The 21,935-nt window shown below is 49.7% G+C and overlaps 1 protein-coding gene across 1 annotated transcript in view; it reads left to right on the top strand.

Annotated features, from left to right (window-relative positions):
• LOC145337103 (uncharacterized) overlaps positions 1–20,345 on the top strand; it is a 70,319-nt gene extending 49,974 nt beyond the window's left edge. Inside the window, exons 23-31 of the mRNA XM_080181858.1 lie at positions 2,182–2,235; positions 3,034–3,108; positions 7,606–7,677; positions 7,876–7,950; positions 9,357–9,474; positions 11,784–11,929; positions 15,176–15,290; positions 17,087–17,249; positions 17,884–20,345. Coding sequence (XP_080037984.1) covers positions 2,182–2,235; positions 3,034–3,108; positions 7,606–7,677; positions 7,876–7,950; positions 9,357–9,474; positions 11,784–11,929; positions 15,176–15,290; positions 17,087–17,240 — 809 coding nt within the window. The 3' untranslated portion in view covers positions 17,241–17,249; positions 17,884–20,345. The remainder of the gene's footprint in view (positions 1–2,181; positions 2,236–3,033; positions 3,109–7,605; positions 7,678–7,875; positions 7,951–9,356; positions 9,475–11,783; positions 11,930–15,175; positions 15,291–17,086; positions 17,250–17,883) is intronic.
• Positions 20,346–21,935: the final 1,590 nt, after the last annotated feature.

Genomic DNA, 21,935 nt, shown 5'->3' with positions numbered 1-21,935 from the left:
GTGCCGGCATTGGACTGGGGTGGGCACAATAAGAAGTCTCACAACACCAGGTTAAAGTCCAACAGGTCTATTTGGAATCGTGAGCTTTCGGAGTGCTGCCCCTTCAATAGGTGAATGATGAACCCACTGCCCCACTTGCTCACCTGATGAAGGAGCAACGCTCCAAAAGCTTGTGCTTCCAAATAGACCTGTTGGACTTGAACCTGGTGTTGTGAGACTTCTTAGTAAAAATTCTTACAACTCGGGGTTGCCTCTTCATTTTCAGGAGAGGCTGGATAGATGGGACTTTTTTCTCTGGAGCGTAGAAGGCTGAGGGGTGATCTTGTCAGAGGTGTATAAAATAATGAGGGGCACAGATCAGCTAGATAGTCAATATCTTTTCCCAAAGGTAGGGGAGTTTAAAACTAGAGGGCAGAGGTTTAAGGGAAGAGATACTGAAGTGTCCAGTGGGGCAATTTTTTTTCACACAGGGTGGTGAGTGTCTGGAATGAGCTGCCAGAGGCAGTAGTAGAGATGGGTACAATTTTGTGTTTTTAAAAAGCATTTAGATAGTTACGTGGGTAAGATGGATATAGAGGGATATGGGCCACCAAATGCGGGCAATTGGGATTAGCTTAGCGGTTTAAAGAAAGGTAGTATGGACAAATTGCGCCCAAGGGCCTGTTTCCATGCTGTAAGTTTCTATGACTCTGACTTTGAGCAGTGTGCTGCGTTCCCTAGCCGAGAAAAGCCCCGAGGCTCTGTCAGTGCCACTGAGGACATCTCCTGTGAGAGGAATTGGAATCATAGACTGTGCTCGGGTTTCCTCCCACAGTCCAAAAGACGTTAGGTTGCATTGGCCGTGCTAAATTCTCCCTCAGTGTAACCTGAACAGGCGCCGGAGTGTGGCAACTAGGGGATTTTCACAGTAACTTCATTGCGTAGTTAATGTAAGCCAACTTGTGACACTGTTAAATAAACTTTTAGCAGAAAGTGCACCATTCAGCCCATTGGGTCTGCTTGGAGCTTTGTTTTGCATCATTGGGTTAATAGACCCAAAGGAAACAGGATGAACTCTTGATGGATGTAGAGAAGTGGGCAGCAATGAGAAAGAGGCTGCTGGTGGGTGGGGGGGAGTTTGTGGGCAGCCTGGTGGCACAGTGATTAGCACCTTGCTTCACAGGGACCCGGGTTCAATTCCTGACTCGGGTCGCTGTCTGTGCAGAGTCTGCACGTTCTTCTCCCGTGTCTGCATGGCTTTCCTCCGGGTGCTCCAGTTTCCTCCCACAGTCTAAAGAAGCGCAGGTTACGTGGATTGACCGTGCTAAATTGACCCTTAGTTTTTTCATATTTATTCGCGGGGCATGGACATCGCTGGTTGGCCAGTATTTATTGCCCATCCCTAGTTGCCTGAGGGCCGTTCAGTGTCAGCCACAATGCTGTGGCTCTGGAGTCGCATGTAGACAAGACTTTAAGGACGGCAGATTTCCTTCCCAAAAGGGCATGGGTTTTCCCAGCAATCGCGAATGATTTCATGGTCATCAGTGGATTCTTAATTTTCAATATTTCTTATTGAATTCAAATTTCCCCCATCTGGCATGGCAGGATTCGAACCTGGGTCCCCCAGAATGTTAGCTGAGTTTCTGGATGAATAGTCTTGCTATAATACCACGAGGTCATCACCTCCCCTGAGTGCCCAAAGATGTGCAGGTTAGGTAGATTGGCCATGCTAAATTGCCCCTTAGTGTTGTGTGTAGGTTAGAATTGTAGAATCCCTCCAGTGCAGAAGGAGGCTATTTGGCCCATCGAGTCTGCACCAACCACTATCCCATCCAGGCCATACCCCATAACCCCACATACTTACCTTGCTAATCCCTTGACACTAAGGGGCAATTTAGCATGGCCAATCCACTAACCCACACATCTTTGGATACTAAGGGGCAATTTAGCATGGCCAATCCGCCTAACCCGCACATTTTTCGGACTGTGGGAGAAAACTGGAGCACCCGGAGACACTGGGAGAATGTGCAGACTCCACACTGACAGTAATCCAAGCCAGGCATCTAACCCACGTCCATGGCAATGTGAGGCAGCAGTGCTGACACCTTGTTGCCACTGTGCCACCAAGGTGCAATGGGAAAATGGACCCGGAATACTCCTTACCCTGCAGAATTGTCACAAAACTCATTCTTTCTTCCTCAGTGGCCAGTGAGAAAAATGAAGAGGGTGAGCAGAAGGAGAAAACTGCAGAGACACGTAAGTAAACAAAATAAAACTTTCCTTCGTCCTTCACCCATATCTGATCAGTGGACAAAGAGGTTGGCAGCCAGTGGGGGGAGGGGTCCCAGACTCCTCTTGTACAGCTCTGTTCACGTTAATCAGACTCACCCAGTGACGGTCAGCTGTGTGTGCGGAGACTGCCCAGTTACACCACTCTGAGTGAACCCTGAAGTCAAAGCAACAAACCTGCAGGGGCTGGAAATCTGTAGTGAAGACCCACGGCGCTGGAAAAACTCAGCAGGTCTGGCAACATGGGGTGGCACAGTGGTTAGCACTGTTCCCTCACAGTGCCAGCGACCCATGCACAATTCCCAGCTTGGGTCACTGTCTGTGTGGAGTTTGCACATTCTCCCTGTGTCTGCATGGGTTTCCTTTAGCTGCTCCAGTTTCCTCCCACAGTTCAAAGATATGCTGGTTAGGTGGATTGGCCATGCTAAATTGCCCCTTCGTGTCAGGGGGACTAGCTTGGATAAACGCATGTGGTTATGGGGATAGAGAGTAGGTGAGATTGTGGTCGGTGCAGACCCGATGGGCCAAATGGCCGCCTTCTGCACTGTAGAGATTTCTGATTTGTCTGAGCATCTGTGGAGGGAGAAACAGAGTTAACATTTCAGTATCGCCTGAGTCGTCTTCAGAGTGGAAGGGGGGCCAGAAACGCGATGAGCTTTAAAGAAACATGGTGCTGGGCAGTTGCAGTGAAATAGGTCAGGAATAGGTAATGCTTGTTGGGAGGGCAGATCTGACAACCTTTACACTCTTTCTCTTCCTGATTAGTCACTTCCGGCATGTCTCCATCCCAGAAGAAGAGGAGGAGAAGGAAGAAGAAGAAACAACAGCAGTGGAAGATGGGTAAGAAACTTGTATTTAAGGCTTGGATTTTGTTTGGGGCCTGGGTCCTGTCACTAAGGTCCATTACTCCTTTGAAAAGGGAGTCTGAGAGCCACTGAGATTCCAGTCGAGCACTGTGCCTGGCCCGAAGGGACACAGAGTGACTCAACGGCAAAACGTTATTAAGACTTGTGAATAATCTGCATATTATTGGACATATTAGAGTGGCACAGTGATTAGCACGCTGCCTTACAGCGCTAGAGACCGAGGTTCGATTCCAGCCTTGGTTAACTGTTTACACGTTCTCCCTGTGTCTGTGTGGGTTTCCTCTGGGTGCTTACCACGTTCCAAAGATGTGCAGGTTAGGTGGATTGGCCGTGCTGAATTGCCCCATAGTGTCAGGGGGATTAGCAGAGTAAATCCAGTTAGGGGAATAGGGCCTTGGTTGGATTGTTATCGGTGCAGTTATGATGGGCCGAATGGCCTCCTTCGGTACTGTAGGAATTCTATTTTATGGCCAGTCCACCTAACCTGCACATCTTTGGAGTGTGGGAGGAAACCCACTCAGACATGGGGAGAATGTGCAAACTCCACACAGACAGTGACCCAAGCCGGGTCCCTGGCACTGTGAGGCAGTGTGCTACCAGTGCCACCCCAGGTCGATTGGCTGTGCTAAATTGATCTTAGTGTCAGCGGATTAGCAGGGTTACAAGAATGGGGCCTGGGTGGGATTATGGTCAGTGCAGACTCAATGGTCCGAATGAGGAACTTCTGCACTATAAAGATTCTATGATACTTGGTTAAACTTGTGATTTTACGGGCGATATCTTTGCAATATAGCGTTAGGCACATGGTGAATCCTTGTTTTATATATAAAGCCTGGTATATGCACCGACCACAATCCCACCCAGGCCCTATTTCTGTAACCGTACATATTTACCCCGCCAATCCCCCGACACTAGGTGCAACTTAAGAACAAAGAAAATTACAGCACTCAAACAGGCCCTTTGGCCTTCTAAGCCTGCACTGACCGAACTGCCCGACTGAACGAAAACCCCCCTACCCTTCGGGAGAACGTGTCCCTCTATTCCCATCCTATTCATGTATTTGTCAAGATACCCCTTAAAAGTCACTACTGTATCTGCTTCCGCTACTTCCCCCAGTAGCAAGTTCCAGGCACCCACTACTGTGTTTAACCTGTGCCCCCTGGTAATCGCCTCTTGCACCTGGGAAAAAGCTTTTAACTATTCATTCTGTCCATGCCCCTCATAATCTTGTAGACTTCTATCAGGTCTCCCCTCAACCTCTGTCGCTCCAGTGAGAACAAACCAAGTTTTTCCAACCTCTCCTCCATAGCTAATGCCCTCCATACCAGGCAACACCCTGGTAAATCTTTTTTTGGTACCCTTTCCAAAGCCTCCACGTCCTTCTGGTAGTGTGGCATGTTCAATTTAGCACGGCCAGTACACCCTAACCAGCATGCGTTCGGACTTTGGGAGGAAACCAGAGCATCCGGAGGAAACCCACACAAACGCGGGGAGAAAAAGTGCGAACCCCACACAGAAAGTGACCCGAGACGCCGTGAGTCAGCAGTGCTAACCACTGTTGTAGTATGAAATTAAACTGTATTCTTCTCGTCAACCATGGCCAACGGGCGATTTAACTGCTCAGCATGATGGGAATCGGACAGTAATAGACCAAATTCTTTTGAGATAAAGAAGGATAGGGAGAGTAGTTCTCCTTATCAGCTTGAGTCAGGCAGCTGCAAGTGAATCAGGGCTTCGCTCATGGTTAACAGTTTCCCATGCTGATAATGGGACTGGATATAAATAAGGGAGTCGACTCCCCATACCAATTAAAATTTGCAGGTGATGATAACTGTCCTTGAATCTACTGGATTTGCACAGCTAGGCTTAGGTGGATCCAGAACTGGCTTGCCTGCAGAAGGCAGGGTGGATGGGTCTTTTTCTGCATGGAGGTCAGTCACCAGTGGAGTGCCCCAGGGATCTGTTCTAGGACCCTTGCTGTTTGTCATTTTCATAAATGACCTGGATGAGGAAGTGGGGGGATGGGTTAGTAAGTTTGCTGACGACACAAAGGTTGGTGGTGTTGTGGATAGTCTGGGGGGATGTCAGAAGTTGAGGGAGACATAGATAGGATGCAAGACTGGGTGGGGAAGTGGCAGATGGACTTCAACACAGATAAATGTGTAGTGGTCCATTTTGGCAAGTCCAGTGGGATGAAGGAGTATAATATCAAGGGTAAGACTCTTAGCTGTGTAGAGGATCAGAAGGACCTTGGGGTACTGGTCCATAGGACTCTTAAATCGGCCTCACAGGTGGAGAATGTGGTCAAGAAGGCATATGGTGTACTAGCCTTCGTTAATCGAGGGATTGAGTTTAGGAGTCGGGAGATAATGCTGCAACTTTATAAAACCCTTGTCAGATCCCACTTGGAGTACTGTGCGCAGTTCTGGTCGCCTCATTACAGGAAGGATGTGGAATCTATTGAAAGGGTGCAGAGGAGATCTACAAGGATGTTGCCTGGTTTGGGTGGCATGCCTTATGAGGATAGGTTGAGGGAGCTAGGTCTTTTCCCCCTGAAGAGACCAAGGATGAGAGATGACCTGAGTGAGGTTTATAAGATGTCGAGAGGTATAGATAGGGTTGATTCTCAGGGGCTCTTTCCCAGGGCTGAAATGGTCGCTACGAGAGGACACAGGTTTAGGGTGCTGGGAGTAGGTACAGAGGAGATGTCAGGGGTAAGTTTTTCACTCAGGGTGGTGGGTGTGTGGAATCAGCTGCCGTCGATGGTGGTAGAGGCGAACTCGTTGGAGTCTTTGAAGAGACTTCTGGATGAGTACGTGGGATTTAATGGGATTGAGAATTATAGATAGGCCTGGTAGGTATGGATATGATCGGTGCAACAGTGGGCTGAAGGGCCTGTTTGTGCTGTAGTGTTCTATGATCCCGGTTGAGACCTGTGTGGACCTCGGCTGTCAGTCTCTGCTCAGCAGCTCTGAGTTGTCGTGTGTCATGAAGGCCGCCTTGGAGAACACTTACCCGGAGATCAGAGGCCGAATGCCCATGACCGCTGAAGTGTTCCCCGACAGGAAGGGAACACTGCTGCCTGGTGATTGTTGAGTGGTGTTCATTCACCCATTGTCGTAGTGTCCGCATGGTCTCCCCAGTGTACCGTGCCTCAGGACATCCTTTCCTGCAGTGTATCAAGTGAAACCAAAACCAGGGAGCATGACCTCAAAACAAGGGGGAGCAGATTTAGGACTGAGTTGTTTGATGTGGGGACAGTGTAGAAGGAGCTTTACTCTGTATCTAACCCCGTGCTGTACCTGTCCTGGGAGTGTTTGATGGGGACAGTGTAGGGGGAGCTTTACTCTGTATCTAACCCCGTGCTGTACCTGTCCTGGGAGTGTTTGATGGGGACAGTGTAGGGGGAGCTTTACTCTGTATCTAACCCCGTGCTGAACCTGTCCTGGGAGTGTTTGATGGGGGACAGTGTAGAGGGAGCTTTACTCTGTATCTAACCCCGTGCTGTATCTTTCCTGGGAGTGTTTGATGGGGACAGTGTAGAGGGAGCTTTACTCTGTATCTAACCCCGTGCTGTATCTTTCCTGGGAGTGTTTGATGGGGACAGTGTAGAGGGAGCTTTACTCTGTATCTAACCCCGTGCTGTACATGTCCTGGGAGTGTTTGATGGGGACACTGTGTAGAGGGAGCTTTACTCTGTATCTAACCCCGTGCTGTACCTGTCCTGGGAGTGTTTGATGGGGACAGTGTAGGGGGAGCTTTACTCTGTATCTAACCCCGTGCTGTACCTGTCCTGGGAGTGTTTGATGGGGGGACAGTGTAGAGGGAGCTTTACTCTGTATCTAACCCCGTGCTGTACCTGTCCTGGGAGTGTTTGACACCGAGTTGTGAATCTGTGGAATTTCCTGCCCAGTGAACAGTTGAGGCTACCTCATTGAATATTTTTAAGGCAAGGATAGATAGATAGATTTTTGAACAGTAAAGAAATTAAGGGTTATGGTGAGCAGGAGGGTAAGTGGAGCTGAGTCCACGAAAAGATCAGCCACGATCTTAAGATCTGGCTCGAGGGGCCAGATGGTTGTCTAATGCTCCTATTTCTTGTGTTCTTATGTCTTTCGTGGTCTCTGTATTGGCTGAGTTCAGCTGATGGATACACTGGAAAATTTAGTCACTGGGGTGGCACAGTGGTTAGCACTGCTGCCTCACAGCACCACCAGGGACCCGTGTTCGATTCCCGGGTGTGGGATCACCGTCTGTGTGAAGTTTGCACGTTGTCCCACCTGTCTGGATGGGTTTCCTGTGGGTGCTCCGGTTTTCTGTGTGTTAAAGATGTGCTGGTTAGGGTGCATTGACCCGAACAGGCACTGGAGTGTGGCGACCAGGGGAATTCCATAGTGACTTAAGTGCAGCGTTAATGTAAGCCTTACTTGTGACACCAATAAATTAACTTTAAACGTTGTTTCTATTTCAGAAGGTGGCTTGACCGAGCAGATGGTCAAGGAGTGGTCACAAGTTGACCCCGCTGTCGTTGAGAAGAAAGAACGTAAGTAGATTGAACCTTTTCCTTTGGGAAACACATTGTCTTTCTACTTGGCCTCTTCCTCCCTATGCTGTGGTGGCCCATTAGCAAGAAGGCTAAGGTCCAAGGCTGTGCCAGTGCACCTCTATACCAGGTCACTGTACCCTCTGTGGGTATTATTAACGCCAGTCGTCACTAAACTCTTTGTTGTCTTTCCCATAGCTGTTTTAAGTCAGCAAGGAGCAGAGGAGGGGCAGCAAGCTGCCGGTCCAAGGAAGAGAAAGAAGCAAGTGTCAGGTATGTCAAAGAGCAGAAAAATTATTTCCGCCGACTCCTGCCAGCCGCACAGAGAAAGGCGATATCATGCCGCACTGAAGGGTGCCATTTGGCCCCTCTTGACTGGTATCATCTTTGAAAGGGTCCACCTGGTTCGAATCATAGAATCTCTCCAGGGCAGAAAGAGGCCATTCGGCCCATCAATCCTGCACCAACAGTTATCCCAGCCAGGCCTTATCCCATGTTATTTATCCTGCTAGTCTCCCTGACATTAAGGGGCAATTTATCACGGCCAATCCACCTAACCTACGCATCTTTGGACACTAAGGGGCAATTTATCACGGCCAATCCACCTAACCTACACATCTTTGGACACTAAGGGGCAATATAAAACTTGGCCAGATTTCACCCAGATGTCTTTGCTCAACTATGCTTGGCAGAACAAACCAGCGGTGACATTTTGTACCCGGCGAGTTGGCATGGTCTGGTTCTGAGCACCAGTGTTAGTCCCTGGGGTGCAGGGATTGTCCAAGGAGCCAAGGTTAAATGGACTGGGCCCCTCATTCTTGGGAAATGAGAGGTGACCTCAGGCAGTCGAGCAAACTTCTCACAGGATTCATCAGAGTAGATGTTTTGAAGCCTGCACTCGGTGCCCGTCATCACGCGCTCTCGTCCCAGGTGAGGCAAGCTGGCCAGTGTGCGCTGCTTCGGGTATGTCTGTGGACACAAGTGTAGTCCGCAACAGCAGGCCCATTCCTGACTCGTCCAGAACGCTTCCCTCACCGCTGCAGCTGTTAATTGTAGCCTCCGTCAACTGGGAGTCGTTGGCATGTGTTCATCACTGCATGTGAGGAACTTCCGGACATCTCCCAGACCTGGAGAGAGTGCGCAGTGTTGGTAGAATTGTTGGTGGCTGCTTAGGCTTGTGGGACAGCTGTCCCTGTCCTGGGACTGTTTGATGGGGGGACAGTGTAGAGGGAGCTTTACTCTGTATCTAACCCCATGCTGTACCTGTCCTGGGACTGTTTGATGGGGGGGGACAGTGTAGAGGGAGCTTTACTCTGTATCTAACCCCGTGCTGTACCTGTCCTGGGAGTGTTTGATGGGGGGGACAGTGTAGAGGGAGCTTTACTCTGTATCTAACCCCATGCTGTACCTGTCCTGGGACTGTTTGATGGGGGGGGACAGTGTAGAGGGAGCTTTACTCTGTATCTAACCCCGTGCTGTACCTGTCCTGGGAGTGTTTGATGGGGGGACAGTGTAGAGGGAGCTTTACTCTGTATCTAACCCCGTGCTGTACCTGAGTTGAGAATCATTGTTACAGACTCTGGGTACTAATATCTCACGAATACTCCATTTTGTGTGTCTCGTCTGAAGAACAAAATGTACTCACAAAAGACTGAACGTATAAAATATTGTTTCTCCAGAGGAAAAGAGAATCCTTTTGATGGAAAACCTTCCTTACCTGCTGAGCAAGAAATATCTGAGATCTGTGTTCAATAATGCTGAAGGTATCCGCGTGTGTCAGGATAGCCAGCCCGAACGGTGAGTGAAATAGTCCACTTGTCAACAACAACGTGCATTAATAGACCAGCTTGCGTGTGGTGTATTTTTGACAGCATTATTTTCATAGAATCCCATCAAAGTAAAGTAAAAGTGAAGTTTATTTATTAGTGTCACAAGCAGGCTTGCGTTAACACTGCAATGAAGTTACTGTGAAATTCCCCTTGTCGCCCACACTCTGGGGCCTGTTCGGGTAACACCGAGGGAGAATTTAACCCTATGCACCCTAACCAGCACGTCTATGGGAGGAAACCGGAGCACCCGGAGGAAACCCACTCAGACACGGGGAGAACGTGCAGTCTCCCACATAGACAGTGACCCAAGGCCAGGAATCGAGCCCAAGTCCTTGTGAAGACGCTGAGGGACAGTGTGGCCACCGGGCTGCACCAGTACAGAAGCAGGCCATTCGGCCTCTCGAGCTGTATAAGCATGGGGCGAGGATATCTGTCCCCGGATCTGCAGGCGGGGTGGGGGGGGGAGGTGCAGTGAGGGTATCCATCCCGGGTCTGGAGGGGAGGGGGCGGCGAGGGTATCCGTCGCGGATCTGGAGGGGAGGGGGCGGCGAGGGTATCTGTCCCCGGATCGGGGCCTGGGTCTCCATCCCTGGATCGAGGGTGTGGGTATCCCAGGATTGGGATTGGGAGCAGCAGAGTTTGCTCTGACCCCTACAAGTGACGTGAGGGAACTTATTTTGCACTCGGGGCGAGTTGATATCTGGAACGCGCTACCTGTCTGGGCAAGGGAAGCAAATCTTCAGCCAATTGGGTGTATGAGGGGGGAAGGTGGTACCATCATTGGACTGGTAATCCAGAGGCCCAAGACCTGGGAACATGGGTTTGAATCCCACCATGGCAGAATTTAAATTTGATTAAAAAAAATAAAATCTGGAATACAAAGTTAGTCTCAGTAAAGGTGACCATTGACTGGTCACAGAGGTTTACAGCTTGGAAACAGGCCCTTCGGCCCAACTTGTCCATGCCACCCCCTTTTTTAACCTCTAAGCTAGTCCCAATTGCCTGCTTTTGGCCCAATTTACCTGTGTAATGCTTTTTAAAAGACAAAATTGTACGTGCCTCTTCTACTATCTCTGGCAGCTTGTTCCAGACACCTCTCTCACCTATCACCTATGCCCTCTAGTTTTAGACTCCCTGACCTTTGGGAAAAGATATTGACTACCTAGCTGATCCGTGCCCTCATTATTTTATAGACCTCTATAAGATCACCCCTCAGCGTCCCACACTCCAGAGGAAAAAGTGCCAGTCTATCCAGCCTCTCCTTAGAACTCAATCCATCAAGTCCCAGTAGCATCCTAGTAAATCTTTTCTGCACTCTTTCTAGTTTATTAATATCCTTTCTATAATAGGGTGGCCAGAACTGTGCACTGTATTCCAAGTGTGGCCTTAGGATGTCTTGTACAACTTCAACAAGACATCCCAACTCCTGTATTCAATGTTCTGATCAAGCATGCCGAATGCCACCTCTGTCCATCTGTGACTCCACTTTCAAGGAGATAAGAACCTTTACCCCTAGATCTCTTTTGTTCTACAATTTGCCCCAACTTGAGTAAGTAAAAGCAGGTTGACTAATGTCCTTTTTAGGGAAGGAAATCTGCCATCCTTACCCGGCCTGGCCTACATGTGACTTCAAAGCCACGGCCAATGTGGCTAGCGCAGAAAGAGACCCTTCGGGCCATCGAGTCTGCACCAAACACAATCCTACCCTCGCCCTACCCTACATAGTATACCCACTAATCCCTCTAACCTACGCATCCCTGGACACTCAAGGGCAATTTCTTAGCATAGCCAATCCACCTAACCCGTACATCTTTGGACTGTGGGAGGAAACCGGAGCATCTGGAGGAAACCCACGCAGACACGAGGAGAATGTGCAAACTCCACACAGACAGTGGCCCGAGCCAGGAATCGAACCCAGGACCCTGGAGCTGTGAAGCAGCGGTGCTAACCCACTGTGCTACCGTGCCGTCCTGGTTGACTCTTAGCTGCCTGTCTGGAATGGCACGAGTGACCTAGCCACTAAGGGCATTGGGAGATGGGCAACAAAGGCTCTTCTGATAACAACGTCCCATGAAAGAATTAAAAGCAAAGGTGGCAGGGGATTGGGGCAAAAGGAGATCGATTAAACTCAGAGGCAGTTTGACTGACTGGCCCTCAGTTGTTTTGTGGTGTACGCCAACTCGCGCTGCAGGAGACTCGAAGGGAAAGAGAGTAGATTTCTCGATGGCAAACTCCCTTGCTGCGTCTCATGACTTTAATTTCTCATTTTTCCCCCAGGGTTGCTTACGTGCGATACAGGACGGCCATCGAAGCCAGGGAAGCGCTGAAGGAATTCCAGGAGAAGGGTTTCCCAGGGCAGGTCTCTCCAGTGACTTCGATGGTGGAGAAGAACGTGAAGCCAGAATCCAAATCGGGCGAACCTGGTACGTACTGGTGGCTGGGGCCCATCAATGCGGACTTGGGTACAATGGAAACTCGGCTCTGAGAGTACTCAAAACTTCCGAGCTTTATTACTTGCTGGCAAGGAGAGCATACGTTCAGCACGATGCGCAGCTTGGTGTTCTGTTGATTCGTACAGACAATTAACAGTTATCGTTAAATATAGCTAGCGAGAAATGAGCAACTTTCTAATCCTTCATTTGCCTACACAGTCCACCAATCGTAGCATAGCTTTTTTTTGCCCTTTTTTATCCAATAGAAAACCATCTCCTTCATTAAGCAAGATTTACTCGGATGCTACCGGGACTTGATGGTTTGAGTTATAAGGAGAGGCTGGATAGACTGGGAACTTTTTTCCCTTGGAGCGAGAAGGCTGACGGGTGATCTTATAGAGGTCTATAAAATAATGAGGGGCATAGATCAGTTAGATAGCTTCTCCCAAAGGTTAGGGAGCCTAAAACAAGAGGGCATAGGTTTCGGGCGAGAGGGGAGAGATACAAAAGGGTCCAGAGGGACAGTTTTCTCACACCTGAGGGTGGTATCTGGAATGAACTGCCAAAGTAGCAGAGTGGGTACAATTTTGTCTTTTAAGATAGTTACATGGGTAAGATGGGTACAGAGGGATATGGGCCAAATGCGGGCAATTGGAACTCGCTTTGTGGCTTCAGAAAACATAAGAACATAAGAAATACGAGCAGGAGTAGGCCACCTAGCCCTTCGAGCCTGCCCTGCCATTCAGTAAGATCATGGCTGATCTGTCGTGGCTCAGTTCCATATTCCTGCCCTCTCCCCATAACCCTTAATCCCCTCGCTTTTCAAAAACCCATCAACCCGCGTCTTAAAAATATTTAGCAAGGCAGCCTCCACCACCTCAACGGGCAGAGAATTCCAGAGATTCACCACCCTTTGAGTGAAGAAGTTCCTCCTCAACTCCGTTCTAAACCGCCCCCCCTTTATCTTGAGGCTGTGCCCCCTAGGCCTGCTGTCCTTCCTGAGCGGGAAGAGTCTCTCCACCTCTATCCTATCCATCCCATTCATCATCTTGTATGTCTCAATGAGATCTCCCCTCATTCTTCTAAACTCTAACAAGTACAAGCCTAGTTTATTCAGCCTCTCCTCGTAGCTCAACCCCCTCAACTCCGGTATCAGCCTAGTGAACCTCCTCTGCACTCCCCCCAAGGCCAAAATATCCTTGCATAAGTGCGGCGACCAAAACTGCACACAGTACTCCAGCTGCGGCCTCACCAATGCCCTATACAGCTGCAGCAAGACCTCCCTACTTTTATATTCAATCCCCCTCGCTATGAAGGGGGAGGGCCTGTTTCCAAACTGTAAACCTCTGACTCTATTCGCATAATATGTCACCATATCTTGTTTTTTTTTGTTTGTCATGGTAACTTCTCTTTCTTTCGTCCTGAGGCCAAGGCTGGGAATCTAGTGTTTATGAAACTGACACAAGGTTAAGATTAGTCTCTCCCCTGAACATGCAACCAGTGACCTCAACGAGGCCTTGTCTTGGTGCAAAGTTTTTTTTCCATTCTTGCTAACAGAGTTGCCTGTCCTAGTTGCTATAATTTGATTTCCACTGTGATGGTGTGCGCCTGCAGTTTGAATCAGCCTGGGTAACGCAGCACTGTGGTGTGGTACCGAGGGTAGGAAACCACCAGTGAGGAATCTCAAACAATAACGTAATATGCTGGGAAAATCTCCCACAGTCCCACCGGTGCTAGAATCTGGCCAGTCATTCAATTACATGGAACAGTACAGGCCCTTCAGCCCTAAATGTTGTGCCGAGCTATGTCCAGTCCCAAGATCAAGCTATCCCATTCCCTATCATTGTGGTGTTCTCCATGTGCCGATCCAGTAACTGCTTGAAAGTTCCTAAAGTGTCCGACTCCACTATCACAGCAGGCAGTCGATTCCATATCCCAACCACTCGTGAGTGAGGAATCTACCTCAGACATCCCTCCTATATCTCCCACCATGAACCTTAGAGTTATGCCCCCTAGTAACAGCTACATCCACCTGAGGAAATAGTCTCCGAGTGGACACTCGATCTATCCTCCTCCATCATCTTTTTAAACCTCTATTAAGTCGTCTCTCATCCTCCTCTGCTCCAAAGAGAAAAGCCCCAGCTCCCTCAACCTGTCCTCATAAGACCTACCCTCCAAACCAGGCAGCATCCTGGTAAATCTCCTCTGCACTCTTCCACATTCTCCTTTATAGTGAGGTGAACAGAACTGAACACGATATTCCAAATGTAGTCTCACCAACGTCAGGTACAGGTGCAAAACCCAGAGCTTTACACCATGGAAACAGGCCCTTCGGCCCAACTTGTCTATGCCGACCCCTCTTATAGCCACGAAGCTAGTTCCGATTGCTCGCGTTTTGGCCCATGCCTATTGGACCTATTTCAAGCAGGGTGTCCACAGTGGGTTAGCACTGCTGCCTCACAGAGACGAGGGTTCAATTCCTGGCTTGGGTCACTGTCTGTGCGGAGTCTGCACGTTCTCCACCCGTAAGTGCGTGGGTTTCCTCCGGGTGCTCCGATTTCCTCCCACACTCCAAAAGGTGTGCTGGTCAGGGTTGCTGAGTTCTCCCTCCGTGTACCCAAACTGGCACCGGAGTGTGGCAGCTTAGGGGGATTTTCACAGCAACTGCGTTGCAGTGTTAATGTCAGCCGACTTGTGACACTGATAAATAAATAGACTTTTAAAAACATTTTTGTTTAATGTTTTAATCTCTAGCCTGTTTTTTCCCCCCGACTTCTCCAGCCCCTGTTTAGATTCAGCACAGTCCCAAATTAAGAGGAGGCCTCCCCTCTGTGGGGACTCGACATAAGGTGGTTGGTGCATGGCAAGAGTGCCAGCTGGGCCCACAGGCTAGGGTGGGCGAGCCAGGCCGGGCACTCTGGGGCCCAATGGTGATGGCCTTTCCTGTAGAAATTTCCACCCCTCCTAGCCCTGCCCTCTCTAACCACACCCAGTGCTATCCCCAGTTCCCTGGCTTACGGCAGCGGTCTGTGCTGACCGTCTGGTTGGATGCAGTCCCGGCTAGTGGCCGTATACTCCCAGTTCAACGCCCACTGGCACTCCAGTCGCCAAGACCCTCCCCTCCGGCACTCATCACCGCCCCGCCTTCCCCGGCCCTTCGGCTGAGGTCTTGGCCGAAACACAGCAGGCAAAGAAAATAATGGGAAGTTCTGACTGGCTTAAATTCTCTGGTTTCAGGTGCCGCCCGCTCCTTGTTTCTGTGGGGCATGTCAAGCAACACAACAGTCGACACATTGAAATCCTCCTTTAAGGAGGCTGTGGATGCCAGAATATCAGAGATCGCCTCCAAAAGGTAAGTACTCCTGCCCTGTCATCAGCTGTCCCTATTGAATTGGTTTATTAGTCTCACGTGTGTTGGTATACAGTGAAAAGTATTGTTTCTTGTGCACGATGCAGACAAAGCATACCGTTCATAGAGTACATAGGGGAGAAGGATTTGATTTATTATTGTCACATGTATTGGGATACAGTGAAAAGCATTGTTTCTTGCGTGCTATACAGATGCATACATATATAGAGAAGGAAAGGAGAGAGTGCAGAATGTAGTGTTACAGTCATAGCTAAGGTGTAGAGAAAGATCAACTAATGTGTTTCTTGCGGTCTTGGGCAGAGCAGGAGCTGTGATGTTACCAGAAAGGATGTACATCTGTAAAAGTTAGTGAGAGTTACTGACATGCCAAATTTCCTTGGTCTTCTGAGCAAGTAGTGTTATGAGAAATCACCACTCGGAGTCAGATTTAAAGATTCAAAATGCAGTTTATTGTACAAAGCTTTGGGAGAAGCGCTTGGCATTCCGCATTGCTCACAGTCACCTTCTCGATTTTAAAAATGGCAGCTGAGCTTTTATACATTTCAAAGAGTCGGCAAGTAAAGACATTAGTCGTTATTACATCATTTAGCCAATGATGTCCCCCTAGCAGCGATTGACCTCGTTAACCAAACTTATTGTTTCGGTTCCGCTTTATCTTAAGTTGATCATCTGGACCTCAAGGTCTGGTTTTTTGTCTGTTCTGAAGTAATTAGACAATAACAGGATGTAGCTCAAAGCTTAGTTCATTGTGCAATCTCTATGCCTAAGTCAGCACGTTTTAATGTCTTTCCACAGAGTCTCTTTTGTACCAGGTAACCATCTTGTACTGCCCAGGCCTCAGAGTTTGGACATGAGTTTCCTGGGAAGAATAGTATTGAAAGCTGAGCTGCAGTCAGTACAGCGGAGTCTTGTTATCTAGGGTTGAGTGTCTGATGTGGAGAGCGGGGGGGTTTGAGGATGGCACAGTGGTTAGCACGGCTGCCTCAGCGCCAGGGACATGGGTTCAGTAACAGCCTTTGTTACTGTCTTTGGTCATTATCTTTGTGGACTCGACACATTCTCCCCCATGTCTGCGTAGGTTTCCTCCGGGTGCTCTGGTTTCCTCCCATGTGCAGGTTAGGTGGATTGGCCATGCTAAATTACCCCTTGGGGTCCAAAGATGTGTCTGTGTGGGTTTCCTCCCACAGTCTAAAAGATGTGCTGGTTAGGTGCATGGACCCAGACAAGCATCAGAGTGTGATGGCTATGAGATTTTTCACAGTAACTTCATTGCAGTGTTAATGTAAGTCTGCTCATGACACTAATAAATAAATATTGTGAGGTTCTGCAGAGGAGATTCTGCTGCGTTCCCCCACCCACCTTGATGACACCTGGAGAATCATAGAATTTCGACAGTGCAGAAGGACGCCATTCAGCCCATCAAGCCTGCACAATCCCAAACAGGCCCTATCCTCATGTTTTAACTCTGCTAGTCCCCTGACACTAAGGGTCAGTTTAGCACGGCCAATCCACCTAACCTTTCGGACTGTGGGAAGGAACTGGAGCACCCGGTGAAAACCCACGCAGACACGGGGAGAAGGTGCAGACTCCACACAGACAGTGACCCCAAGCCAGGAATCGAACCCGGGTCCCTGGTGCTGAGAGGCAGCAGCGCTAACCCACCACACCGTCTTAAAATTAAACCTGGGCAAATACGGCAGGCAGTATCCTCGTAGAATGAGTAGAAACACTGGTGCCTAATGTCAGGTATTGACAGAGTTGGCCTGTTTGCTTTGTAGATTTGCAGTTGTTAACTTCAGGACGGCTGAGGAGGCTGCGAGAGCAAAGGACGCGATACAGCACCAGAAAGTAGATGGGCAGAAATTGAACGTCCACTTTACCAACAGCACACAGGGAGAGCAAGGAAGCGTGAGAAGCACCCACGACACTTAATCGCAGAAGGTAGGCACCGGTGCAGAGAGAGAGACAAGTGATACACCTAAACAGCAGAGATGGTGATGGTGGATGGGGAGACTGATGGGGAGGCCCTTTCCCACCTCCTGCGCAACCCCCTCCCACCCAGTGAGCGTTCCGCCGCCTCCCTCCCTCGCGCGTGCCCCTTCCCCCACCTTCCTCCCTTCCCCTCCTCCTCCCTCCCTCGTGCGCGTGCACCCCTCCTCCTTCCCTCGCGCGCACCCCCTTCCCCCTCTTCCCTCCCTCCCTCGCGTGCGTGCGCCTTCCCCCTCCCACCCCCACCCTCGTGCCCCCAGCCAGGTGTTGCCTGTTTGAACAAGCGTCCCGCCCTTTGCGAAGAGTCTATTTGAAGGTAATCTGAATGCTGTGTGGATTGTGGGTGTCTTGTTGCTCAGTCCTTGCCCCTTACCCCCCCTTGCGTGCCCCCCCGCCCCCACTGACCCCCCCCCTTGCCCGCTTTGTGTGCCCGTCCCAGCCTGGTGCCCACGCGCACCCCCCTCCCTCGCACCAGGTGTTGCCTGTCTGAACACATATCCCACCCTTTGCGAAGAGCCTGTCTGAAAGTAATTTGAACTGTCTGTGGATGTGGGTGTTCTGTTGCTCAGTCCTTGTTCTGTGTCAGACAGACCTGAATCGAGGAGCTCCAGGACCCACGAGTGAAGGAGGAGAGCGAAGGGCGAATGAACATGCGTTGGGTTTCAAATACCCAACCCTCCAGATACCCTGCATTGTCTATCACTGCGTTGGCAGCCGGAATCCCCCAGTTTGTTTCATTCCAAGTTCAGGCCCGGATAATTAAGTTTTTTTTTAAATTTGTATTTCTTTCTCTTTCATGTTTGTGTGAAGTCCAAATTTGCGTTTTTCTGTTGAGCTCTCCACTCTTGCCCTTTTTAACGAGTGCTGTTTGCCAAACTGACCAGCAGGGAGTAGCGCCCGGGGTGGGGGCAGCTTGTAGTTTACTCGGACATCGGGGACGGATGGGAAGACAGTGTTGCAAAAAACCATTGGGTTTCCAGCCTGGTCTTTGGAGTGCCAGCCTGCACCGATCTGTGGGATGATCTGCCTCGCATTCTACCTGTGACTGATGGCAGCACAGTGGGTTAGCACTGCTGCCCCACAGAGCCAGGGACCCGGTTTCGATTCCAGCCTCGAGTCACTGTCTGCACATTCTCTCCCCATCTCCGTGTCTGCCTGAGTTTCCTCTGAGTGCTCCTGTTTCCTCCCACAGTTTGAAAGATGTGCACTCTGAGTGGATGGTCCATGCTAAGTTGTCCCTTAGTGTCCAAAGATGTGCAGGTTAGGTGGATTGGCCATGCTAAATTGTCCCTTAGTGTCCAAAGATGTGCAGGTTAGATGGATTGGCCATGCTAAATTGTCCCTTAGTGTCCAAAGATGTGTAGGTTAGGAAGGGCTTAGTGGGGTAAATGCACGGGGTTATGAAGATAGGGCCTAAGTGGGATTTAGCCAGTGCAGGCTCGATGGCCTGAATGGCCACCTCCTGCACCTTGGGGATTCTGTAACAAAATGTTTTAATGGAATCTAGCTTTCGGGTGTGGGCTGTACTGCAGTTTTTAATTTCTACTGGGTACTGGGTGTCACTGAACAGAACTCTATGAAGGAATAGCGTGAAGTTGGCATTCCCAGAGCTGGAAGGGATGTTCGTGCAAAGTCCTGCTCAGAAAATGAAATTCAGCGCATCAGGTCCCTCTGCCAAGGATGTGAGCGCGCAGTCACCACAACTCGATCTGTCCGGATAAATCTTCAACTAAAAACATGAGAAAGACAGACAGCCTCTGTGTCTGCCTGGGTTTCCTCCCACAGTCTGAAAGACGTGCTGGTTAGGGTGCATCGGCCATGCTAAATTCTCCCTCAGTGTTACCCCAAACAGGCGCCGGAATGTGGCAACTAGGGGATTTTCACAGTAACTTCATTGCAGTGTTAATGTAAGCCAATTTATGCCTCTAATAAAGTAAAAAAGATATGCAGGTTATGTGGATTGGCCATGCTAAATTACCCCTTCGTGTCCAAACATGTGTAATGTTGAGGGGGGTGGGGGGGAGTTGTTAGTGGAGTAAATACATGGTATCGGGATAGGGCCCGGGTGGGATTGTTGTCGGTGCAGAGTCGAAGGGCTGAATGGTCTCTTTCTGCACCGTAGGGTTTCTTTGACAAAATTTAGTTACGAATCTGCTTCCTTCAGGTATGGGCAGTGCTGCTGTTTTTTTAATTTCTATAGATCCCCACCCTGCTGTGTTTGCATGGGTTTCCTCTGGGTGCTCCGGTTTCCTCCCGCAGTCTGGAAGACACGCTGCTTAGGGTGCATTGGCCGTGCAAAATCCTCCCTCAGTGTTACCCGAACAGACGCTGGGGTGTGGCGACTAGGGGGGGGTGGATTTTCACAGTGACTTCGTTACTGCGTTGATGTCAGCTGACTCACAACACGGATAAAATAAACTCGAACCTCGTCAGGTGCCCTGTGCGAGAAAGGCAATGCAGTTGACGACGCAGCACTCGGATAAAATCGCAGAGAGTTTGACAAATACTGAGCAGGTCTGGAGGTGTGAGCGAGAGGGGTGGCAGCCGGAAACGTTCAGTGTTTATCTCTCTCTCTCTCTGACTCCCCCTGCCACATACATTGCCTGACGCACTGAGCATTTGCACCCTCCTACATTTTTTATTTCGAATTTCACTTTTAGATTTCACAGCCAAAGCTTGCAGCCCGAAACACAAGCTGAGGCCAATCATTCAAGAGTTTATTGCTTTGACTGCATGCCTTGGGTTAAATTAGTCAGAAGCCACTGCAGCATTGGTAGCCTGTCGTGAATCCATGTCAATTCAGTAGATGGCGATTTTAAACCTTTATAAGGCAGTGGTCTCCAGGCTGATGGAAACGCATTTTAACATTTGTTACGTCCCCATGTTGAACATGGGGAAGGCTTGGGATTAAGTGTCATTGAGAGCTAGCACCAAAAGCTTTATAATTGGAAATGTATTTTTGTGTGTCTATTCTGAAAATTGTGCAATCTGGATTAGAAATGCCTTTTTCGACCTGTTCATGGAGGTTTGATTAAAAAGTTGATAACGCATCTGTCTTTATTCTCTTCCTTTCCAACAAGCGGTTGTGGGGCGAAATGGGTGGGCACAGTGGGTTAGCACTGCTGTCTCACAGAGCCAGGGACCCAGGTTCGATTCCCGGCTTGGGGTCACTCTGTGCGGAATCTGCACGTTCTCCCCGTGTCTGTGTGGGTTTCCTCCGGGTGCTCCGGTTTCCTCCCACAGTCCGAAAGACGTGCTGGTTAAGGTGTATTGGCCGTGCTAAATTCTCCATCAGTGTTACCCAAATAGGCGACAGAGTGTGGCAGTTAAGAGATTTTCACAGTAACTTAACTGCCGTGTTAATGTAATCATTACATGTGACTAATAAATAAACTTTATTCCCCACGTCTGCGTGAATTTCCTCTGGGTGCTCCGGTTTCCTCCCACACTCCAAACTGTGCAGGTTAGGGGGATTGGCCATGCTAAATTGCCCCTCAGTGTCCAAAGATGTGTGGGTTAGATGGATTGGCCATGCTAAATTGCTGCTCAGTGTCCAAAGATATTGCAGGTGAGGTGGATCGGCCATGCCAATTTGCCTCTTAGGGTCCGATTTTACCAGTTTCATTCTCGGTGCTGAATCTGGGTGTAATACACATGGGAATTGGGAATCTGCTTTCAGGTGCCCCCATGCACACTCAGTCTAAAAAAAAAATCACAAGTCTGAATCGCGCTGCAGTTCGCGCTGCAATCGGGCCGCAGAGAGCACATCCAGGAACAGAAAGTGCAAGCGATAGCACCACCACCACCCCCCCCCCCCCCACACACACACACACACACACACACACACACACACACACCACTGTCCCTCTTATCCACCCATCCCGCTACACAGACCGATCGCAACCCCCCACCCCAACAACTGATCACCCGCAGAGTGGCAGCAGACCTTCCCCGGAGCGGAGAAGCTATGACATCTCCAGAGTCTTCAACATGTCATTGATGTAGACAAACATCTCGTCAAGGCCATCCCCACTTCTTGCCTTCAAACAACTGCACAACCTCAAACAGACCATTGTCCGCAGCAAACTCCCCAGCCTTCAGGAGAACGGTGACCACAACCCTGCCACAGCAACCTCTGCAAGACATGCCGGATCATCGACATGGATACCATCATCACACGTGATAACACCATCCAGCAGGTACACGGTACATACCCTTGCAACTCAGCCAACGTTGTCTGCCTGATAATGCCGCAGGAAAGTATGTCCTGAAACATGGTACATTGGGGAGATCGTGCAGACGCTATATGACAACGGATGAATGAACACCGCTCGACAATCACCAGGCAAGACTGTCGGGGAACACATCAGCAGTCACGGGCATTCGGCCTCTGATCATTGGGTAGGCGTTCTCCAAGGCGGCCTTCACGACAGCGCAGAGTCGCTGAGCAGAGACTGATAGCCAAGAGCCGCACGCGTGAGGACAGCCTCAACCAGGGTCTTGGGTTCCTGTCACACTATCTGTAACCCCCAATGACTTGCCTGGGCTTGCGACATCTTAGTTGGTGTCCTGTCTGGAGACATCTCTTTAACCTGTGCTTAACGCTATCTCCATTCACACTGTCTGTACCTCGATCAG

This window comes from Carcharhinus amblyrhynchos, unplaced genomic scaffold, assembly GCF_965287045.1.
Source record: "Carcharhinus amblyrhynchos unplaced genomic scaffold, sCarAmb.v2.hapA scaffold_43, whole genome shotgun sequence".
Lineage (NCBI taxonomy): Eukaryota > Metazoa > Chordata > Chondrichthyes > Carcharhiniformes > Carcharhinidae > Carcharhinus > Carcharhinus amblyrhynchos.
Note: the sequence above shows the minus strand (reverse complement) of the source record. Positions and strands in the feature narration are given on the sequence as shown.